The 22,034-nt window shown below is 33.5% G+C and overlaps 2 protein-coding genes across 3 annotated transcripts in view; one reads left to right on the plus strand and one right to left on the minus strand.

The window, feature by feature from the left end:
• Positions 1 to 11,592, minus strand: part of LOC125063337 — a 27,931-nt gene extending 16,339 nt beyond the window's left edge. The window contains exons 1-5 of the mRNA XM_047669740.1: positions 11,469 to 11,592; positions 8,050 to 8,188; positions 6,966 to 7,113; positions 5,871 to 6,040; positions 5,181 to 5,320 (exon numbers count right to left, since the gene is read on the minus strand). Coding sequence (XP_047525696.1) covers positions 5,181 to 5,320; positions 5,871 to 6,040; positions 6,966 to 7,113; positions 8,050 to 8,188 — 597 coding nt within the window. The 5' untranslated portion in view covers positions 11,469 to 11,592. The remainder of the gene's footprint in view (positions 1 to 5,180; positions 5,321 to 5,870; positions 6,041 to 6,965; positions 7,114 to 8,049; positions 8,189 to 11,468) is intronic.
• Positions 8,975 to 20,432, plus strand: LOC125063336. Of its 2 annotated transcripts, none has more exons than XM_047669738.1 (8): positions 8,975 to 9,176; positions 11,768 to 11,988; positions 12,197 to 13,921; positions 13,996 to 16,451; positions 16,816 to 16,935; positions 17,190 to 17,330; positions 17,618 to 17,754; positions 18,020 to 20,432. In XM_047669738.1, the coding sequence occupies exons 2-8, from the start codon at positions 11,770 to 11,772 to the stop codon at positions 18,178 to 18,180; spliced, it is 4,959 nt and encodes a 1,652-aa protein (XP_047525694.1). In that variant the 5' UTR covers positions 8,975 to 9,176; positions 11,768 to 11,769; the 3' UTR covers positions 18,181 to 20,432. The 2 variants fall into 2 exon arrangements, with proteins under 2 accessions (XP_047525694.1, XP_047525695.1); XM_047669739.1 differs by having other exon boundaries at positions 13,996 to 16,322.
• The last annotated feature ends 1,602 nt before the right edge of the window (positions 20,433 to 22,034 follow it).

Below are 22,034 nucleotides of genomic sequence, written 5' to 3' on the forward strand. Positions count from 1 at the left end.
ACGGCATTGGACATAATTTAAAAACAACATTCGAATAATAATAGCATTTATGTTACACTTAATGTAAGAGAATAATAATAAATATTTATTTTTATTTAATTTTTCAAATGTAAACTGAACTTTATTGACTATAATGACTCCTTTTCCAGTCTTTGATTATTTAATTGTTATTAATTATTTGCATGCAATCAAAAAATATTTTTAATAAGCCAAAGAAGTATAACTTCTTACGCGCGTACATAAGTACACGCACCCTTTTTTTTTTTTTCATTTTACTACTATGTACTTCATTTTAGGTAGTCTTTATACCCCCTAAGCATTTGCATTATCTACATTTTAGGCATAATTTTTTTTACCAAAAGAATTAAATAAAAATTGAGAGATAAAGTCTTGAATAAATACGGGGCAGCGTAACAAAGTGTAGCAACAGATGTAAATAAAAATTTCCCTTCTGGGAATCTAGGTACGGTCATAAACCGCGCAAAAATATTTCTCAGATTGTGTTAATCCGCCGCAGTTGTAAACATACGCCGACCATACCTTCGCAGAAACTTATTAGGTTCTATTGTTTATACTGCCTTATTGGGTTCTATTGTTTATGTGAATAGATAATTATACTAAAATTTAATACATTTTTTACCTGTATTTACTCCTTGTCTGGGCATTATTTATGGTTTTATCTTTATAGTATGCAGAATGCGATTTCGTAATTACTTCCGCTAATCTTAGCAATATTATATTCTTAAAAATCTCAATAATTAATGGTTTTATAAAAGTCTTCGAATCGTGAATGAAAATTTACTGAAGTTTTTAGTAAAACAAAATTTATTATATAATATAATATATATTTATATACTCATATAAAAGGTATTATATTATATACCAATAGAATACTGTAGAGGTGTGATTATTGTATATATAGATATTTCGCAATGGTATTTGTAATATTGTCTACGCATCAATATTTCGTAATTCCACTTGCACGTGGATCAGTCAGTCGCCCTATAACCGCCATGTAAGTCAGAGGACAATAAAGATAGTGAATTCTGTTATGGTTTTCATTTGGTGTACCTCAAACACTAAACTGGTGACCCCGACGTGATTCGCGGGCGGCCCGACGTGATTCAATGGGAACTAAAAGGAAAATCTAAATAGGGCGGGGCGACTCACAAAAATATGTAAAAATTTGTCGTGCAAGTATACGAAGAAAGCGCACAACAACGGCGAAATCGCAGCCATGGCCGGAGCATCATCAGCAGCACCACAGATGCCTGCTGTAGCAGACACAATTACGGGGCTCATGCAGCAAATAAACAAGCTCATGCTGGAAGTTGCGGCACTCCGCAGCGAGGAACAAGATCAAGGACGTCCCAGGAGTTGCGGCCACCAAAGCTACAGGAGCAGGTCAGCGTCGCACAAAAGAAGGACTCCAGGGGATCCAGAGTGGCTCTGCAGGTTTCATTTCCGGTGGAGGAAGAACGCGTGGAGGTGCGAGGAACCTTGTGCCTGGCGTAAAGACAGACAGCAGCGCGGGAAACTAGAACCGGTATATCCGCAGGCGGTGGACGGATGTACTCAAGGACAGGTAGCTATTAATCACCGTTTGTTAGTAAGGGATATTGCATCTAAGTTTACTTTCCTGATAGACACGGGAGCTAATATTTCTGTAATCCCGAAATGGTGTGTTAAACAACGCACACTAATTCATTGCGATTTTAAATTATACGCGGCTAATGATAGTGAGATAAAAACATACGGCATATGTTATTTAACAATAACTTTTGGTCTTAGGAGAGATTTAAAATGGCCGTTCATAGTGTGCGATGTTAAGCAACCAATAATTGGGGCAGATTTTTTAAGAAATTTTAGATTATCAGTTGATTTATATAATAATAGATTAGTTGACCTAGTTACTAATTTGTACGTTTGTGGAACAAAGAGTGTAAACTCGATAGGAGCGGTGAAGTCTATTAGTAGTAGCCAGCCGTACGCGGAATTACTTGAGCAATTCAAGGAAATCACGCGTCCACCTATTTTTAAGGAAGTGCCAGAGCATTCTGTCTATCATCATATTGAGACAACAGGTCCGCCAGTGTATACGCGTGCAAGGAAGCTGCCACCTCACAGGTATGATTTAGTTAAAAAAGAATTCCAGCTGATGCAGGAGTTAGGGATATGCAGACCATCGAGTAGTCCGTGGGCCAGCCCACTACATGTAGTGCCTAAAAAGAACGGTGAAATTCGACCTTGCGGGGACTATAGAATGCTTAATGCCATTACTAAACCGGACCGTTACCCGATTCCCAGAGTTCAGGACTTTACCTATGGTTTACATAACAAAAAAGTTTTTTCAAAAATTGATATTTGTCGAGCGTATCATGTTATAAAAATTAGGCCGGAAGATATTGAAAAGACAGCGATTATTACACCATTCGGACTTTTTGAGTTCCCAAGGATGACGTTTGGACTGCGTAACGCAGCCCAAACATTCCAAAGGTTTATAAATAGTACGATATTAGCAGGCATAGAACATTTGAATAGTTTAGATGATAAGAATATAACCAGAGAATCATATGTATTCGGGTACCTTGATGACGTCATCATTGGATCAGATAACGAGCTAATACACCAAAAACATTTGCGACTGTTGTTCGAGCGTTTCAGTAAATATAGTATGTCAATTAACTTAGGAAAATGCGTTTTTGGTCAAGCAAAAATAGATTTTTTAGGATACGAGGTCTCAGAAAAAGGTATTAGTCCGTTACATGACAAAGTTAAAGCTATCGAAATGTACCCGAAGCCAGAAACTATTGTGGACCTTCGCAGGTTTCTCGGCATGTTAAACTTCTATAGAAATCACATACCAAACGCCGCGAAAGTACAAGGAACGTTAGATAGGTATTTACATGGAGCAAAAAAGAACGATAAGCGTAAGATACAGTGGACAGACGAGGCTAGTAGGGCATTTGATTTGTGTAAAGAGAATTTAAAAAACGCCGCTACTTTATCGCATCCGATTGCAAACGCAGAATTAGCTTTAATGACCGACGCATCCGATTTCAGTATCGGCTCGGTGTTACAACAAAAGGAAAACAACACTTGGAGACCCCTAGGATACTTTTCAAAAAGGCTTACGGAATCCCAAAAGAAGTACTGTACATATGACATATGACAAGGAACTTTTGGCGATTTACTCAGGCATCGTTTATTTTAGGGACTTAATAGAAGGTAGGAATTTTACGGTGTATACAGACCATAAGCCGTTAACATTCGCATTTAGTAAGTTAAGCTCAAATAAGGAATTACCTAGAAGGGCGCGACAGCTGTTATTTATTAGCGAATTTACTAATAACATTCAACACGTAATAGGTAGTGAGAACGCAGTTGCGGACGCATTATCGAGGATAGAAGAGATAACATTTCCGAACCCGATACAATACGTAGACATCGCCCATGCGCAGGCCGATGACGCTGAGTTAGCAAATTTATTGAGTACAAGTACCGCTAGTAGCATACAATTGAAACAAATGAACTTAAATAATTCTAATGATTTGATTTATTGCGAAACGTCTACTAAAAATATTCGGCCATACATTCCGAAAGAGTTTAGAAAGTCTATATTTGATTATTTCCATGGGTTAGCGCATCCAGGGATAAAGGGATCGCGAACACTTATATGTAAAAAAGCATTTTGGCCAAATATGAACAAGGATATAGGGATTTGGGCAAAGACATGTATTCAATGTCAAAAAAGTAAAATAGTGCGACACACGGTGTCTAAGTTAGGTACTTTCGAGGAAGGCGACCGTTTTGCACATTTGCATATAGATTTAATAGGACCACTACCAGTGACGGAACATGGCTATAGGTATTGCGTGACGATGATAGATCGGCGTACACGATGGCCTGAGATTTGTCCAGTTACAGATATGACGGCTGAGACTGTTGCAAAAGCAGTTTATGATAACTGGATCTGTAGGTACGGTTGCCCAATTTTCCTGACGTCAGACCAAGGCCGGCAGTTTGAGAGCGATTTATTCATAGATTTAATGAAAATATTAGGCATTCGTAAAACACGTACTAGCCCTTATCATCCGCAGGCAAATGGTAAAATAGAGAGATGGCATAGGTCTTTAAAAGCGGCATTGATGGCGAGGTTAAACGATAACGTAGCTTGGTTCGCAGAATTACCTACGGTGATGCTAGGACTGCGAGCAGCGTGTCAGGCGGACAGCGGTTACATAAGCGCAGCGGAATTCACTCTAGGTCATTGTTTACGTTTACCTGGTGAATTTTGTAGCGATAGTATTAGTAAAATAGAGAATCCGCAAGCGTACATAATTAGATTAAGAGATATTTTAAATAGTATTAAACCTAAATCTAGAGATTTTAGTAATAAAAATATGTTTGTACATGCTGATTTAGGTTCCTGTTCACATGTTTTCTTGAGAATAGACGCAGTACGGAAACCTTTAGTACCACCTTATTGCGGACCCTACAAGGTATTGGAAAGGAATAAAAAGAATTTTAAGATTCTGATAAATGATAAAATTTCTTATGTTTCAATAGACCGTGTAAAGCCAGCGTATATACTAGATGAGTTTAATAGCAATCAGGTTAGCGGAAACTTAGATCAGCATAAGCAGGTTAATGAACCTTTAAAAACTACACGTAGTGGTAGAAGTGTTAAGCAACCCGTTAGGTTTATGTTTTGATTTGTAAGCAACATACTTAGTAAGTAGGGAATTGCAATTTCAGCGATTGTTCAGCTAATTGCAAAACCAATTGTATTTAGATTTAAAATAAAAATATAGAATTCATTTATACTACGTATATAGTTATAACATTTACACTTTGTCATAGTTTTATTTAAAAGTTTCAGTAGTAATTTTTTTTTTGTGTTTATATGTATCTACTCATTTTTTTTTTAAGAAGGGGGTGTATGTAGAGGTGTGATTATTGTATATATAGATATTTCGCAATGGTATTTGTAATATTGTCTACGCATCAATATTTCGTAATTCCACTTGCACGTGGATCAGTCAGTCGCCCTATAACCGCCATGTAAGTCAGAGGACAATAAAGATAGTGAATTCTGTTATGGTTTTCATTTGGTGTACCTCAAACACTAAAATACTATTAAAAACTAATTGATACCAATTAAAATGGGGTTATTATACCTCCTTAATAACTTTATCCATTTTCTCTTTCCACTCCTGCTCAACTCTTGCAGCAGTTTTATACCCACGTGACAAATTTAATATTAATGCCTGACTTTCAGACAATATATGCTGTAGCCCCGTTATGTAGGTTGTGTAATCTGATGATCAAAATCCCATGTTAAAAATACTTCCATAAAGCTTACCTCAAAAATGAAATATTAATTTAAAGTTCATAGAGGTTTCGTTTATAAAGAAGTTTTTCGTTATTAATAGTCAACAAATAATCTTCACTCAAAATCTGATTTCAAAGTCTATTCTCAGAGGAATTCATTATAGTTACGACTTTGTCCTTTAAAGATTTAATTAGTTCACTATAGTGTTTAGATCTAAGCGGAAACAGAAAACTATCCCTGCCTATTATCAGCCTTTAAACGGGGTTTTAATTATTATAATAATTATTTTGAAAACAATTTTTTTCTATTATACTTAAAAACCAAGATAAATATCAAAATAAATATATGTGTAGGCCATTCACCTAGCAACTAGGCCATAGGATCAACGACCTGGATTCGCTTAAAACTCTATACTGTTGTGTATAATAATTTAAATAAAAAATCTGTTGTATATTTTTCTATGCTCCTTCTGCTCAATTTAGAACGTAAGGTAATATTTATTCAAATCAAGTGTGAATACGAAAAATAATATTACCTTCCACGAGCCTCAATAGCTGAAGCCTGCTTTTCCGTCTTTCAGAACACATGACGTACATCAAACCAGCCAAGTTCTTGCACTCCAACTGCGTCTGCAGCGCTGATACCTTCTCCTTTCTCTCTCTGTGAGCTTCCCTCATCATGTGAGAGGTTCTTATTTGTTCATTCCTGAAAATAACTGCTTATGAAGTCTGTATATATTCTGTTACATTACTCGAAATGATGAAAAGAGTTTTTTTTTTTGTAATAATATAATAATAAATATAATAATGTAATAAGTGATCAGCCTTCTGTGCCTGACATACGCCGTCGACTTTTTACGTCTAATGCTTGCCGGTAAGCTTACGATATTTTCTTTTATCGTACGAGCGAGTGTTAAATGCGCAGATGTAAAAGTCAGTTGGCGGGTTCGAACCTACGACCTCAAATAGAGTCACACGCTCAAGCCACTGAAACCAACGCTGCTCTTAATCTATACTAGTATTATAAAAAGGAAAGGTTTGATTTTTTGTTTGTTTGAAATGAATAGGCTCCGAAACTACTGGACCGATTTCAAAAATTCTTTCAGCGTTGGCAAGCTACACTATTCCCGAGTGACATAGGCTATGTTCCATTTTCAAAAAAATAGGGATGCTTACTAAAACTTGAATAATCTAACCCAAGGTGTAAGGAAATAAACAAAAAACTTCCTTCAACCGTGTGCGCTGCGAAAACTTTTAATGATAGAACAAAATGATGTATTACAATTTTTTAGGACACATCACTATCTATGAAAATTGTAGCAACAGCACGTCTCTATCTTTTATAGTTACGTCAAAATAAGCGTCCTTTTATTATTATTTTTAATTAAAATACCACCGCTAGAAAAGGCTCTTTATTCGTACCTAGGTATTGATCCTTATCAATAATTACCAACGTTTCACATAAGCTACAATTTAATGGCATAACCACCAAAAAAGCATGGTGGATTGGTGTTCTCCTGCCTTTTCTCTTGAATAGTTTACTACTATGTAATATAACAAAAATCTTAGCCACAGCAACGCTTGGCCGAGTCTACTAGTCTAACTATAAAAATTGTTACTGGAATACTAACTGTAAAATGTAGTCAAATCTCTCTTTCATCATTTTAACTTCTTTCTCTATTCGAGATTGAAATTCTGCGGTGAGAGCGTCTTCTTTCTCTTTCAGAAGTTTTTCTATTTCTTGTGTACGCCTCTTCGCTTCTTCGGGACTGAGTCGGTCTTAAACAAGAAATGTAATGGTTTATGAACATGTTAAATAAAACATGTAGTCTTCTTTCGGAATAAATCTAGTGAAACGGCGAAAGTGAATACTTTATTTCGAAAAAGGCGCTTGTTTTTGATTTTTTTACTATAGGTATCACGTTTAAATAGTTTTTTATATCGTCTCCTCAGCCATAGTAATACAAATTAAACTACTTTTATATGTATTTGTCGCGCTCCTAAACAAGACTGCTATGGTTATTGGTTACATTAATACGAACCACACCAATGGCATTTCTATCCTGCCTTCATAATTGCGAACCTTTTCATAAGTTTTCATGATATTACATCAATTTCAATGATTACATTAATTTGGTACCATTGGCATTATGTAACAAAGAACTCGGACGTTCTACCGCGTAATCCAAGATTGAGGTAGTTCTTTATATGATTATCTCATAGAACTTGTAATTACGAGGTACGAAACTTCACTTTTGAGCTTTCTATAAGTACTTATTTAGTTTGATTAACTTTTTTGGATTTTTAAATAGGTAGGTACACGCACAATTAGAATCTACAGATTGAAAAAAAAGATTAGGTATTATCGTTTTAATAAGTTGAAGATTACCGATTGGTTACTAATACTTATTAAGTATTTTAAACTATTATACTTAATATTGTCTTTGGTATTACTAATAATATACTGCTTTATGTGAAACAAAGTTAAGGTATCAGATTCTACAACTAATATATTATCATATAGTTTAATCTAAGCGCTTAAAATTCGTAGTCTTGGGTTCGTTATCTTGAAAACAAAGATATGAAAGAAAACCAAATTATACCTTTAGAACAAAATGTGTCCTTACTTTACTACTCAGGCGTTTATGTATAATCGATATATTTATTTAATTATAAAAGCTTAACTACTTGCTATAATATAATAAAAATATCTACCTTTACAGGGACATGGATTAGGCACATCTTGAGGATCTTCTGGTTGTTCGTTGTTAATTACACTAGCGCTGTTTACGGGCGATGCTTGTTCTTCTTTGATGACAGCCAACGCGTCGGCGCTGCCGCCACCTCGTGACATCTATCAATAATGCCATATATTTTATTAACTGCACTTTTTCATAGTGATGAATGTGAGCAGAGAAAAAATATAGTTTATATATAGATTTTTTACCTACAGACATTGGATCGTCACATTTTGATTATATTGCGTATCATACGTAGGTACATCTAAGTACGTATAAAATACATCAAACGAAACTACTTATACAGAAATTCAGATCATTCCATCCGGGACTTGGAAAAGAGTAGGTTATTTAATTATATAAATTTCAACAAAATCGGTAGTCTGTTTTTTGTAATTGTGCAAAATCAATTTAAAAATAAAGATAAACATCCTAAGAATTTATTTATAACATTACTAATGTATTTCGAGATTATGCCGACGGCTTTTTTATTACAACTTATAAACAATGAACAGAACAATTTGGAAATTTAAACATAGACACCTTTAGTTAATGTCGTTTTGTCTCTGTCTATCTTATTAAAGAAGAGGCATTCTCTGAAAGGGGATGAGGTAGACAATGAAAGTTACTCAGGTAAAAAATCCCTATGAAACAAAAGTTACCCTTACATACTCTACCAGTTTCAATCTTTATTCCGTTGGGAAACGTAGTCAAGAAGAAACTATGTATTTAAATTGAATTAAATTTCTTAATGGTGTCATACAAAGATAATAATATGATTAAAGAGCGACGTCATTACTACGTAGAGCTTACAAGTCAATATCCATGTGTCAAATATCATATTTGTCCGCTGTCAAAGTTGAGTGAAGTGGCAACATTAAAATGAAAATTTTGATAGTTGTCGTGCGTGAAGTTTTAGCATGTGATGTTTTGTGAAAAGTGTTAATTTTTAAAGGAAAATATCAAAAATTGTGTATCGTGTAGTGTAGAAAAGTGTTAAAAAAGGTTCTGTGACTGTTACGGACTGTGTTTTATGTGTAAGCAGCATCAATTACTCCAAACAAATATTATATGGATAAAGCCGTCACTTGAGGTGGTTATAAGGTTAGTGCTTTTTTCGTCTGTTGTTTTCTTAAAATAGATTTCTGGTCGGGTTGCAATGATGTTACAGATTTGTTTGTGTAACGCTTACATGTGACTTTTCAGTTTTTACATAAGACCTTGAACTAGAAACTTTTATCAAGCATTTCGCTATCAAGGTTAGGATTCCGCGCATTTTGTCACTGTATCTTTGTTTATTCTCTTTATTAACTGATTAATTCCATTTATTAACGATATATATTTACTTTAACGTTACTTTAACAAAATGTTTAGTTGTTATAAAGTAGTTAATACGTAAACATCGTTTTAGCGCAAAATTTAATCGAACCTAACCTAGCATTGGTGAGTGACTTTTTGCTGTATTTTTTGCACCGGTCAAAATCACCGTTAACTGTAGCGAAAGCTTAAGACCCCGCTGTTGTAAGAATTAAGGCTAAATGTTCTGGGATCATGTGATAATTTAAGCTGTTTACAGATTATGACAGAATATTCAACTCCCTATCTTATACTGACAGTATCATGATAAAACTAGTTTCTACCTTTTTGATAACACATTTAAACCTTAAATTTGCATTGCAAATATACCCATTACCTCTAGCCCTTTATTTTATGTTTATCAAAGTTTAATCTTTTTTTGTTATAATATTTACAACAAAAATTGTGAAAACTTACAAAAAAAGGCAACTTTATTTGGTAATGGATGAAGTGGTTAATTGCAATATTAGTTTCAAGTTTTTAACATTTTATGAAGACAATTTGGCAGGTGACAAATATGTACCTACTCAAGAAAAAATCTTTGTAACAAAAATATTGATTTACTTAATAAATAATTCAGAATGTAGTAAAAGTGTGATAGTTTAATAATACAATAATAACATTAGTGTTATATAAATGAAGCCTTAATAGTATATTTATAAAATGTAATACTAGCAAATTTTTATTAAATTATTAATTATATTGTCTTAACGACATCAAGAATATTAATTTCATCCTTTTTTATGAATCTCTGCACTTAAGTGAGACGCTTGACATAGAGGAAAGTATATACAGTCAAAACCGTTTATAACGACATCGTTTACAACGACCTATCGGTTATTACAACCAGATTGTACGGTCCCGTCCGAATTCCTAGTAAACTATTCTGTAAACAAACCGCTTATAACAACATCGGATACAGCGACATATCGCTTACAACGACGAAATTTTATCGATATTCATCGGCTATAACGACCAACCGCTTCTTGTCTCAGCAAAATAAAACAATACAAACGATTTTAAATCTTATTTAGAGGCGTTGAATGAATATTTAGGCATATTATTACCAACTTCTCACTTTCTCCCAACGAACAGTTTCAGCCAACAACGATTTCGGAGGCTCTTAACGCGGTAACGATTTTGCAAAAATTTGTTGCCCTTAACGAACAGTTTGATACTGGTGATACTCATACCTTGAGGAGTATGAAACGTAAAATGCAAAAAATATTTGAGACTGGGCTAAAAAAAACAGACCAAAATGACTGATTACTTTTGTACCTAATTATTTTGTACTAAATATTTTTGTTTCTTTTTTGACTCGTTTACATATTATAATATTAACATACCATATTATAACCCATACCTACCTATTCTAGATAGATAACTATGATAATATAACATGTATGTATTGTACATACATATGAACTATACTTGTGTATATATAATATATGACATTGCTTATAACGACTATCGGATATAACGTCGGCAACTATACGGTCCCTTCAATGTCGTTATAACCGGTTTTGACTGTATATACAACTTCTTGAGTAAATATATTACATTATTTCATAAATCATAGTCAGCGGGAGTAAAGTCCCTTGAGTTATGAAAGTAATGTAGTAAATTCACATTTTTATTTGTGTTAGTATTCATTTAACTAAAAAAGGTATGTTAATATGAGATTGAAAACTCTCAGACCTAAAATTTTTATTTACCATACAAAAGATAATTGGACCTCAAATGTAAAATAGTTTTGTAATTTATACTGCATTTTAATAGTTTAAATTATCTTTCTCTCAATTTAAAAAGTACCTGATGATTAAATATAATATCTTTGATTCAATAAATTATATTACTTTATGCTTGACTAAGGAAGTTAATGATTGCTCTAAACAAAAAAAATAAAATATTGCAGTCAGCTTCATAACAATGTCGAATAGACAATGTTTGTTTTGGTTACTTTAGACTAATTTCAGCAGTATCATTTTTTCCAAGATAATTTTTTATTATTATTTTATATATTACACATTCAATTCCTACCTTTTCTATATTATATATTTTGAGGTTCACTTGAAATTGTAATGATATATCTTGTGCTGTTTTTTTTTCACTTTTTTAAATTTTTCTGTTTTGTTATTTACATCAGCTGATTGTGAAGTTACTGAGTGACATTGTCACTTTCTAACACAAAATTTTGGAGTTTGTTGTGATTGCCAGTGATAACAAAATCTCTTTCTTATTAAGTTTTTAAGTAACTTAATATTTTTACATATCTCTATTTATTTACATGCATATATATAAATTTCTATATATATAAAGATATTTTTTACTTGTTGCAGACATGGAGTCTCATGTTTTAAATGTGTATCATCATGCTCGCTACCGCACAATAGATCATAAGATTATGCGTACAACAAGTGAGTCGCTATCATCAGAAGGTAGCTGTGACCAAAACAGTCCTGAATACCCACAGGATCAGGCATCCAGTCAACATGAGGAAAGTAATGAAGGAGAGTATTGGAATAATCAAAACAGAAATTTGTGGAGCCAAAATCAGAAGGTATATATTTGAGTCAAGTAAATATGAGAAAGATATATTTTATTTAAAAAAAAACTTACATTAGTTTTTTACTAAAATTTCTATGTAAAGTAGTAGTTTGAGGCTGCTGTTATGATAAAGATATTATCCTAACAGCAGCCTCAAATAAATTTAATGAATATAAAATTTCTAAAAGACAAACATTACTAATTAATATCAATTTTTTCAGATAAATATAACTAAAAGCCATGATTCAAGTATAGATGAGGAAGAAATTGATGTTCAAGAAGTATCCATAGATGAAAGAATTGATTCATCTGATAATGAGGTGGATCCAGATTCAGCTGAAGATACCTCTCTTGTCGAGGGTGCAGATTATGACGTTATCCAGGTATTTGCTGTTGACCCAGATTTAGATTTGGAAGGTTCCTCTGAAGATGAAGAACTAGAACCAGAACATGATGATGAACATGAAGATGAAGATGAAGAAGAATACCTAAATTCGGATGACAAATCCAACTACACAGAGACTGATAATTCCGTTTTGTACCATCAAAACCCCACAGATAATATATGTGAAGGTAATTTAGACATTAATTTAGATGCTTCCATAGTTTCAAATGTTGATGAATATTTTATAGAGGAGAAAGATATATTGGCTGTTAAAGATGAGCCTGTTGTTAAAGATGTTGATGAGTATTTCATTAAAAATGTCAAAGAACTTACACAACCAACTATTGAGGAAGATTTCCTAATACCTGAAAAATTGCCAGATGAATCGGACTTTCGGATACAAAAAAATGTCCCTGATGTTGAAGAATTTTTTGCAATTGATCATAATGATGATAAGAGTGAAATTATTAACGTAATTATTCCCGATCCAGAAACAGAAATAGAGCCAGAAGTGCCTATTAATGAAACAGAAATAGAGCCAGAATTGCCTATTAATGAAATAGAAATAGAGCCCGAATTGCCTATTAATGAAACAGAAATAGAGCCAGAGTTGCCTATTAATGAAACAGAAATAGAGCCAGAATTGCCTATTAATGAACCAGAAATAGAGTCAGAATTGCCTATTAATGAAACAGATCTTGCAGGATTGCCTAATATTGAAGATTTAAAAAGATATCTGTTAGAAGATATGCCATATAATAAGTTGAAAAATGCTCAAAGATCATGCAGCGTACCTCATTCCCCAATGCATAATCTTTGTTTAGATATAGATTCTAAAACTTGTTTAAGCTTTGAAGATTTGAATCTTGACTTATCTGATTTGTCCTTTGATAACTGTAAAGACAAATCTAACAATAGCTCAAAAAGTGATGATATACCACAAACTCTAACAGAAGAAGATGTAAATAGTTTTTTAATAACTTCTTCATGTGCTCCTAGTATAAAAAATCAAGATGATTTAAAGCTTCAAGATATGGAAATTGATAAACCTGTTGAAACCATAATGTCTGAAGAGCATACTAAATCAGCTAAAACACTCCCTATTGAGCCTAATGCAACTTATAAGAGCAGCTTAAACAAAATTCCAGCTATAAACTCAGCTAATATACAAGATCAACATCCTGAACTGAAAACTAGCAATATTAAACAGGAGCCAATTTCTCACACTAAATTACCCAAGATTCCCTTAAAATCGAAATTAACAGTTTTCGATTTTTGTATTGAAAAAAATGTTAAAAAGGAAAGAGATGTAGAAAATGACATTGATGATTTTGTGGATGTTGAGTCTTGCAATGATTCTGTTATACCAGTGCTTGAGGCAAACAATTTAAATTCTCTATTAGAGCAATTTGAAGCTACTGAAAAATTAAATAAGAAGAAAGAAAAAATTGTTAAGGTGGAAACTACAGTGAAATCTAAACCAATAACAAGTTTAACCAATGGAATGCGATTACAGGATGCTGGTATCCAATTGAACAAAAACAAAATGCGACAAATTTTGGTGAGTATTATTATTACATTTAAATTTTTATAGCAGAATTGTAAGTCTGTAATTTTTACTTTAAATTATTACAGATGCCATCAACAATAAATACTACAGCAAGAAGATCTCCAAGCCCTGTGCATTCAGATCATGACTACTGTACCACTAAAAAACGGCACAGCCTTCCAAACATAACAGGCGGCCGTAGTTTATTAAAACCTGAGGTCTTATCCAGCAATAATAAGATCTTAAGTTCAAGGCACAGATCTTGTAAAAACAAGAAGATAGTGTATCATCAAAGTAGTGATGAAGAAAGTGAAAAGTGCAATGCTAGTAAGAAAAAAGTTGTAAACAATCGTGTTAGTGATGATGATAGTGACATTAGAAAGAAATGTAGTAGTAAAGAAACTTTAAAAGTAAATGCAAACATTAATTCACGTAAGAAAGTATCTCCCGTGCATTTTGTTTCTAACTGTAGTGTGGATAAAAATAACGGTTCTGTGATGGTGAAAAATGCTTCTAAAGCAAGTGATACTGCAAGTAGTCAAAATTCTAATGGTAGTCTTAAATTAACTATTAAAAATAAGTGTGAAGTTATAATTAGACATGGTGATGCTAAGGAACTAGATAAAACAAAAAGTAGTATTGCTGAAAAATCTCTTGTTAATACTGATATGGAAAGTTTCGAGGAAACTAGATTAGAGAAATTCAAGCATGCTAGTGAAAAAAGTCATGGCGTTATTGAAAAAATTAAACAGGCCGATGAGAAAACTGATAGAGTTGCTGAGCAAGTCAAACAAGAACATTCAAAGGCCGATGATTTCTACGTTACTCTATTTAAAGATAAAAAAGACGTACAAGTACCTCAAAATATAACGAAAAATACGGAAAAACGAAGTCACGATGACGTCGATCAAGTTTCACATGAATCCACGAATGGGACTGAAAATGAAATACAGCCGCAAAAAAAGAAGAAGCTTAATCTACAGGAATATAAATTACGCCGAGAAAATAATAATTCAAATCAAAGTTCGGCGCAAGTGAGTCCAGAAGCAATATTCCCAGAAATGCCGGGTAATATTATTTTGGATAAACCAATTTCCAGCAGTCCACGGGATTTGCCGGCTGCTATTAAACCTGCAAGTGATGAACATAATAAAGCTACTGTCAGTTCTGAGACTTCTAAAAAGATTTTCGACCCAATTCGTGAAGCATCTAGAAAAATTCTTATGAACACTAAGAAATTAAAGGCCGAGGCTATAAGAAAACGAGATGAAGATTTTATAATGAGTAAGATACCTAAAGTTGAAAACCTGGAATTACAACCTTTAATAAGTGATGCAGAAATGCTGAAAATTGTTAATATGTCTGCTAATCCAATTATTTCTATACCGATTCCGAAATCGAACGAAGCTTATTATCAGCCACCCAAAAACTATGATGAAATTATTGTTGTAAGTATGGGCACTAATACCGACGAAAAAGTTTTCAAGGTAACTGAATCAATACCTGAAATAAAAAGACATAAACCACTGTCTCCAGCAAAAGAGAATAAATCTACTATAAACTTTAAAATAAAGAAATCTGACAATATCCTAAAACACAATGTTTTCGAATCCATGAAAACTGAGCACAGCCCTAAAGATGATCAAACTGCTGACATAAAAATAGATGAAGAACGCTACAAAGGTATAGCAGCTACCTTAAAAAGTGTAGGAAAACAAGTAGACACAAAGATATCTAGTAATTCTCTCTTTGCAAGTATACAAGACGTCGTAAGGAAAAAAGCTACAAATGCACATAATACAAATTCTCATCCAGACCACAAACAAAAATTAATTACACCAGTACACAAATTAGAATTTGTATACCCTAAACCTATTATTGTCCGGGACTATGATGAAAATGCAGACCATGGCGAGGACAAAATCATTCTTCATTTAGAAAAAGGTAGAACTAAACCAGAAACGCGTGTTGCGACAGTTCAAACCGCTTGTACTGAAGTATATAAACAACTCACACTTGAAGTAACTGAACAAAAAACACCAATAGAACAAACAATATCGCCACGAAAAAGGAACGATAGTGACATGTCAATGTCTAGTGAGGGCAGCCCTGAAAGGAAGCTTCCCGTACCAAAGACTGAAAATAAGCGTCAAGAATTAAAACGCGAAAGATCGCCAGTAAAAGAAAAACGTTCACGTTCAAAAGATCGGCATGAAATTAAGTACAGGCGCTCTAGATCACACTCTCGTGGACATCGGCGACACAGATCAAGAACAAGAACCCGATCAAGGTCCCGTGGAAGATACAAGAGGTACAGGCGATCTGATTCACCGTATCGAAGAAAAAGACGTTCAAGGTCTCCTTATAGATCCCCGCTGCGTCGAGAATATCGTTCCGTTCGTTCTGGATCGAGGTACGCAGAAACTAAAAGCTCAATTGCTAAGAAAAGTCCGCAAAAGATCGAAAAAAAGACCAAATCACTTACACCACCAATTAGAAAACCAACTGTCTCTGAGAGTTCTGATACAACTACTTCTTCCAGGTAAAAATAATCAACGGAATGTGCCATAATAACATTAACCGCCCAACCAACTAAATATAATAGTTTCCTTTTGATTTCAGATCAGATATCAGATCATATTCTTAGATTTATTTTATTTAATTAAATTGCATTAAGCTGTATACGGTTTACTAATGACAGTTCATTAACATTAATTATCTGTAGTTTAAAATAACTTTCCAAAAAAACACGAAACATTAATTACTATATGTCATTGTTTGGTATACCTTTGAAGATGCCTTCTCTTTACAAAACATAGATTACTCGATTTTAGATAATCAGAACTAGGTAGTAGCCATAATAAATAACATACTATGTCTTTATAACATAATATAATCTCTTTCAGTTCCTCTTCGCGATCCAATACTAGTGGGTCTTCATCGATCTCAAGAGAAGCTACCAGCACGTTCCGAGGGAATAACTCTAGGGCGACAGTTTTTAGGAACTCTTACAGTTCTGAAGATAGGTAAGAGATGCCCAGTTTAAAAAAATCAATAGGTATTTAATTTGTAAAAAAAAAGTCCTTTATCAATTGTGACATATTTGTTAATTCGCAAATATTTTTTGGTAAAATTTAAATGCTCTGTTAAAAATTTCAAAGAAATGTGCGTAACATAAACTTTTTAAAACTTATGGTCGAATATAATCACAAAGGTTAAATTATACTATATACTACATTGTTTTACATAATAAATGTTTACAATCTTGTAACCGTTACAGAGAGAGCAATACGCCCGTAGAAGAAAGACGGATAGTGTTTGTGGGAAGGTTAGAGCAGGACATAAATAAGTCTTTGTTGCGGAGTCAATTCTCCAAGTTCGGACCCGTTACTGAAGTCAGACTGCATAGCAAAGAGGATGGGTAAGTAATCAATGATTGACTCTTAAGATTCACAATCGAGATTTAGCGCCAAGTATGAAAAATTCTATAGTTAGGGCTAAGTCTAGACTCAATTTTATCCTTAGAAACTAGTCTACAGCATGAATGATTCAAAATTACTTTTAATTAATATTCTATATTACTTTTAATACAATTGAAATGCCACTTTTAAATTTGTCTCTTAAAATTGTAATGCATCATAATTTAAGTGACTGATTAATTTTATTTGACGTGTAGTTGGCAAATATTAAATGTTTTATTAACTCCAGGTCTCGCTACGGTTTTGTAACCTACCAGCGACCGAGGGACGCGTGGACAGCCGTCGAGGCGGCCTCATCATTTCCTCAGTATGATGTTGGATTTGGTGGTAGACGAGCATTCTGCAGGCAGAGTTATGCAGATCTTGGTAAGTTTTTATAAATTGGAAATTTCTTCGGAAAAATTACATCGGCCAAAGCTAATAGGGATATAATTTTTAATTTCATTGCATCTTCGCGCTTACCCTACAATTGATTTATGGTATTTTTTACCGTACAAAATGGAGACGGGAGACGCTTATTACAGTATTATAGCAGTTCTAAGATAATACTTTCCAATATTATGTCTGGAAAATCAATTTTCTAATGGAAAATATAAAAACTATCACTTATTTACAATTTCTCCTCAAACAGATGGGCTTGAGGCAAAATATACAGAGTGTGCATTTCACGGCCAGGCGTCCGCGCCACCCCCGCGCAGGAGCGATGACATGTCCTTCGAACAAATGTTGCTAGATATAAAAAAAAAATTGAACAATCGTAAAGGAGACAAAAGAGCGGAAGATAGCGCTTGACGATTGCTCTCCGCTACCTTCCTTGTCTTTGAGATCTTAGCTAACTCCATATTGGTCTTGATGTCATTTTTGACTTTGGCATGTCGAAAGTGATCTGTCAAATTGACAGTTACACTTTCGACGATGACACGAAGTCGAACACAATGGGGCATGGTTCTTGTGTTAAAAAGTGCTAAAATCATTGAAACCTCTACAATTGTAGGTAATTATTGTCATGGACTACATTATGTATAAATATGACATTCACGAGAATGATGCCCTAGGTTTTGTTTGCGCGGTAAAGCTGTCAGTTTTGACGTTTACCAATCGCGATTTGTGCAATCGTAAAGACATATTGTTTTATTTTGCTCACTATGTACCTACTTAGTTGATCGTAGTACATTTTTTAGACTGTGTAATTATTTTATTGTAAATAGTTTAGTTTTAGTAGCTTCGTTAACACTACCTCTTATTTTTATAGAAAGTTTGTACAGTCACAGTCATAAGTGAAATTTTTAAAGAGTCCCTAAAGTCTGTCCTTTTGAGACTAATCATGTCTAGCCCGAAGTCTGGTTTGAATCTCAGGAGAAACATGTTTCGGTTCAAGGCTGGCAGACCATATTTGACAGTTTTGGGACTACTTCAAGCACTGTAAATTTACAAAATACAATTTCACTTATGATTTGTAAATGTTCATAGACAATAATATTGTTTTTGATCAAAACCACTGACTAGAGGAGGAAAGCTTTCGAGTATGTCTTCGAAAGTCAATATAAATTTAAATTGAAAGTTTTCCTCCTCGAAGTGTATCAAGTTTTATAGAGGCTAAGTTTGAAATCATAAAATGTACATAATTTCAGAATCCATCCAGTTTTAAGCTTGAGATTTATATATCAGGGATTTTCAATGCCATTATAACTTTAGCTTCTTGTACATGATAGAACTGCGATGATATTTTTATACGAAAACACTAAATGAAATACAATTTTTTAAATAAAAACGCGTTTACTTATTAAAATATTCCTATAGTCACTGGTGACTTAAAATTAATAGGTGACAGAACTGGTAATGTAAGGTAGAGATGGATTTTATTTGATAATGTTTTTCATTTAAGTGTATTAGTATATTTACAAATTTTCATTTGGGTCACAAGTTATGAATTATTCTTGCGTTTGCAGCTTAAAATCATACAATCTTCTGTCTTTTCGAAAAGAAAAATAAGATAAGAGGTTTATAAATAATTTGGCAAGTTGTAAGATGCGCAGTTGTTTTTATATTGAAATAGGATACGCAACTTATCCCTACAACGAAATCTTGTCAGCTTTTAATACAGAATAATTAGTTCATGACTTGTGATAATATATTAATAAATATATCGTAATGCAATCATCAATGCAAATTTACCTTTTATAGGTTTTATGAAAACTAATAGTTGTTGAATATAGAGTGCTAAAATTTGAAATGGTTTTGCAAATGAATTATATTCTAGCTTTTCTATGCTTCCATTTTGTCTGTGCCAAATTTCTGTTCCTAATCTGACTGAATAGATATAATCACATTTTTATATGGTGCCCTTGACAAAAGTATCATGCGTCTGCCTAGTACGAAAACGACTGCTTGATTGTGATTGGTTAAACGTGTCGAGTGTCTATGAACGAGAGACGCTTTTGACAAAGCGCGAAACGTGACGTCATTTCGTCTCTCGTTTTATTTTCACCATCCTGTTTTGCTTACTGATCACGTGACCAGCGCCCATACCCTATAATGCCTAATAGCGATTACAATAGCCAGCCGGACGTTAATAGTTCTCTTTTGGGATCATGTGGTACAAAAAATTAACAATGAAGTCTATTCTATTAGCAGTTTCAGAGTACCGGCGCAGTACATTATGAATTCTATTGATATGGATTCACGCGTACCGTAAAATACTTTTGTTTATGGCTCATATTCACACGTTCGTTATCTGTGGAGTTTAGAATGCGGTTTTTAAAAACGAACAACGGTTCGCGTCGTTCTGTGATTAGTCAACAGCGTCAGACGAATCACTATTAAGCTTTAGGATCCGTTTTTCAATAAATTTTATAGAAATTTATAAATGTATTAATACATTAATATCAATAAAGGAATTTGGTCAAACTAGTTTCCGTCGTAACAGCTATAATTTAGGAGCGCACTTGGACTACAAAATGTTTGCTGTTTAAAAACCATCATTAATATTTTTACTCATAAAAAAACCAAAGAATACCCTAATTTTTCATTAGCTTTTGCAAATCGTTTTTAATCAAAAATGTGTTATGATATCATTAAAGCTATAGGAGTATTCTTGCACCGTGCTTATGTGCCTTTAAAAAAATGTATTTGACATTTGCCAACAACGATGCCAGCGGTTTTAATAACGCCATCGTTTTCTTACCATATTTAAAGTTTTATCTAAGTGCGCTCACGTTTAAGTAAGTTTCATTACCCTTGTGTACGGGCCTCCAGATTAGGTTATAATTGTGTATATTATACATAGCATAAGTGTTATCCTTTTACCTCCTTTACATAATGTATACGTGAATCCAAGTTTGCTGAGGAAATTAAAAATCGTGCAAAGTCGTATTTGTAGGGGTCGTTCAAGTATTACGTAAGCAGATTTACTGTAATGCAAGGGGGGGGGGGTACCCTTCCTCTTGTCAGCAATAGTTAGCAAAGCTCTCAAAAATAATATTTTTTGTAGAAATCCTTGAAAATGTAATAATTCAAGCATAGACAATGTGTGGGTAATATGTGTAAAAAAGTAAATAATTACTGTTGACGTAATCACCAAATAAGAAAATCAAAGACTCCCTCTCCCCCCTAGTGCTTACGTAATACTTGAACGGCCCCAATATGGGTTATGAACGTATCTTTAAAGATATCCGAATTTGAACAAGTTTTTAAAACAAAAATATAAAAATTAGACCCTTTTCCACTGTAGTCAGTTTGAGCAACCTTATACATTTTTTTAACTTAATCGTGTGATTATCTGCAAAACATTATAGAACAAAATGTTTAAAAACACTTAAGTTTTTCTATGGTCTATTAATCACTTGGGGTAAGATTCAAAATCTAGTTACCGTTAAGTGTGTCAAATAATATTGGATTTTGATATATGGGATTCACACTTAGCGATAAATCGCAACTCTACATTTTACCCTTAGAGCTCAAGCTCTTTGATCAACAGAATAGTTTTCTGTTGATCCGTTTTTAGGTAAATAACACCTAGTCACTACTACGATAACTTCGTTGTGATCATATTTATTTTGTCTTTTAAGTCACGTGTAGTTTCTTAAGTGATATCTCGTCATCTTTAGAATTAATATAAAACCGCGAGACAATACGTAATGATCTTTGTACTTTTATATAGTTTGCCACACAATAACCTAAACAAATTTATAACTAACCATGCAATGGGCGTGTTTGGCCGAAGTAAAAAAATAAAAAAATAAAATAAAATAAAATAGCCTTTATTGCTGAACTTATTTTTACAGTAATTTTTCTTACAAATACGTTTATAACTTTTAACAGTTTCTTTTCTTTTCATAAATCCGGTATCGGTAAACGGTCGTTTCTACATTTCAGCTTGTCTTTCGACATAGGCCTCCTCTAAAGATTTCCACTCTGTTCTATTTTTCGCTATGCGCGTCCATATTGGGCCCGCCACTTTTTTGATGTCGTCCTCCCATCTTCTAGTCTGTCTGCCTCTGTTTCTTTTACTATCTCGTGGTTGCCATTCTGTTATTATTCTCGTCCATTTCTCCTTCTTCTCTCTTATCATATGTCCAGCCCACCTCCACTTTAAGCACCTGTATGTTGTGTATGCATTCTTAAATTTTGTTTTGTTTTTGATACAT

This window comes from Pieris napi, chromosome 3 (assembly GCF_905475465.1).
Source record: "Pieris napi chromosome 3, ilPieNapi1.2, whole genome shotgun sequence".
NCBI lineage: Eukaryota > Metazoa > Arthropoda > Insecta > Lepidoptera > Pieridae > Pieris > Pieris napi.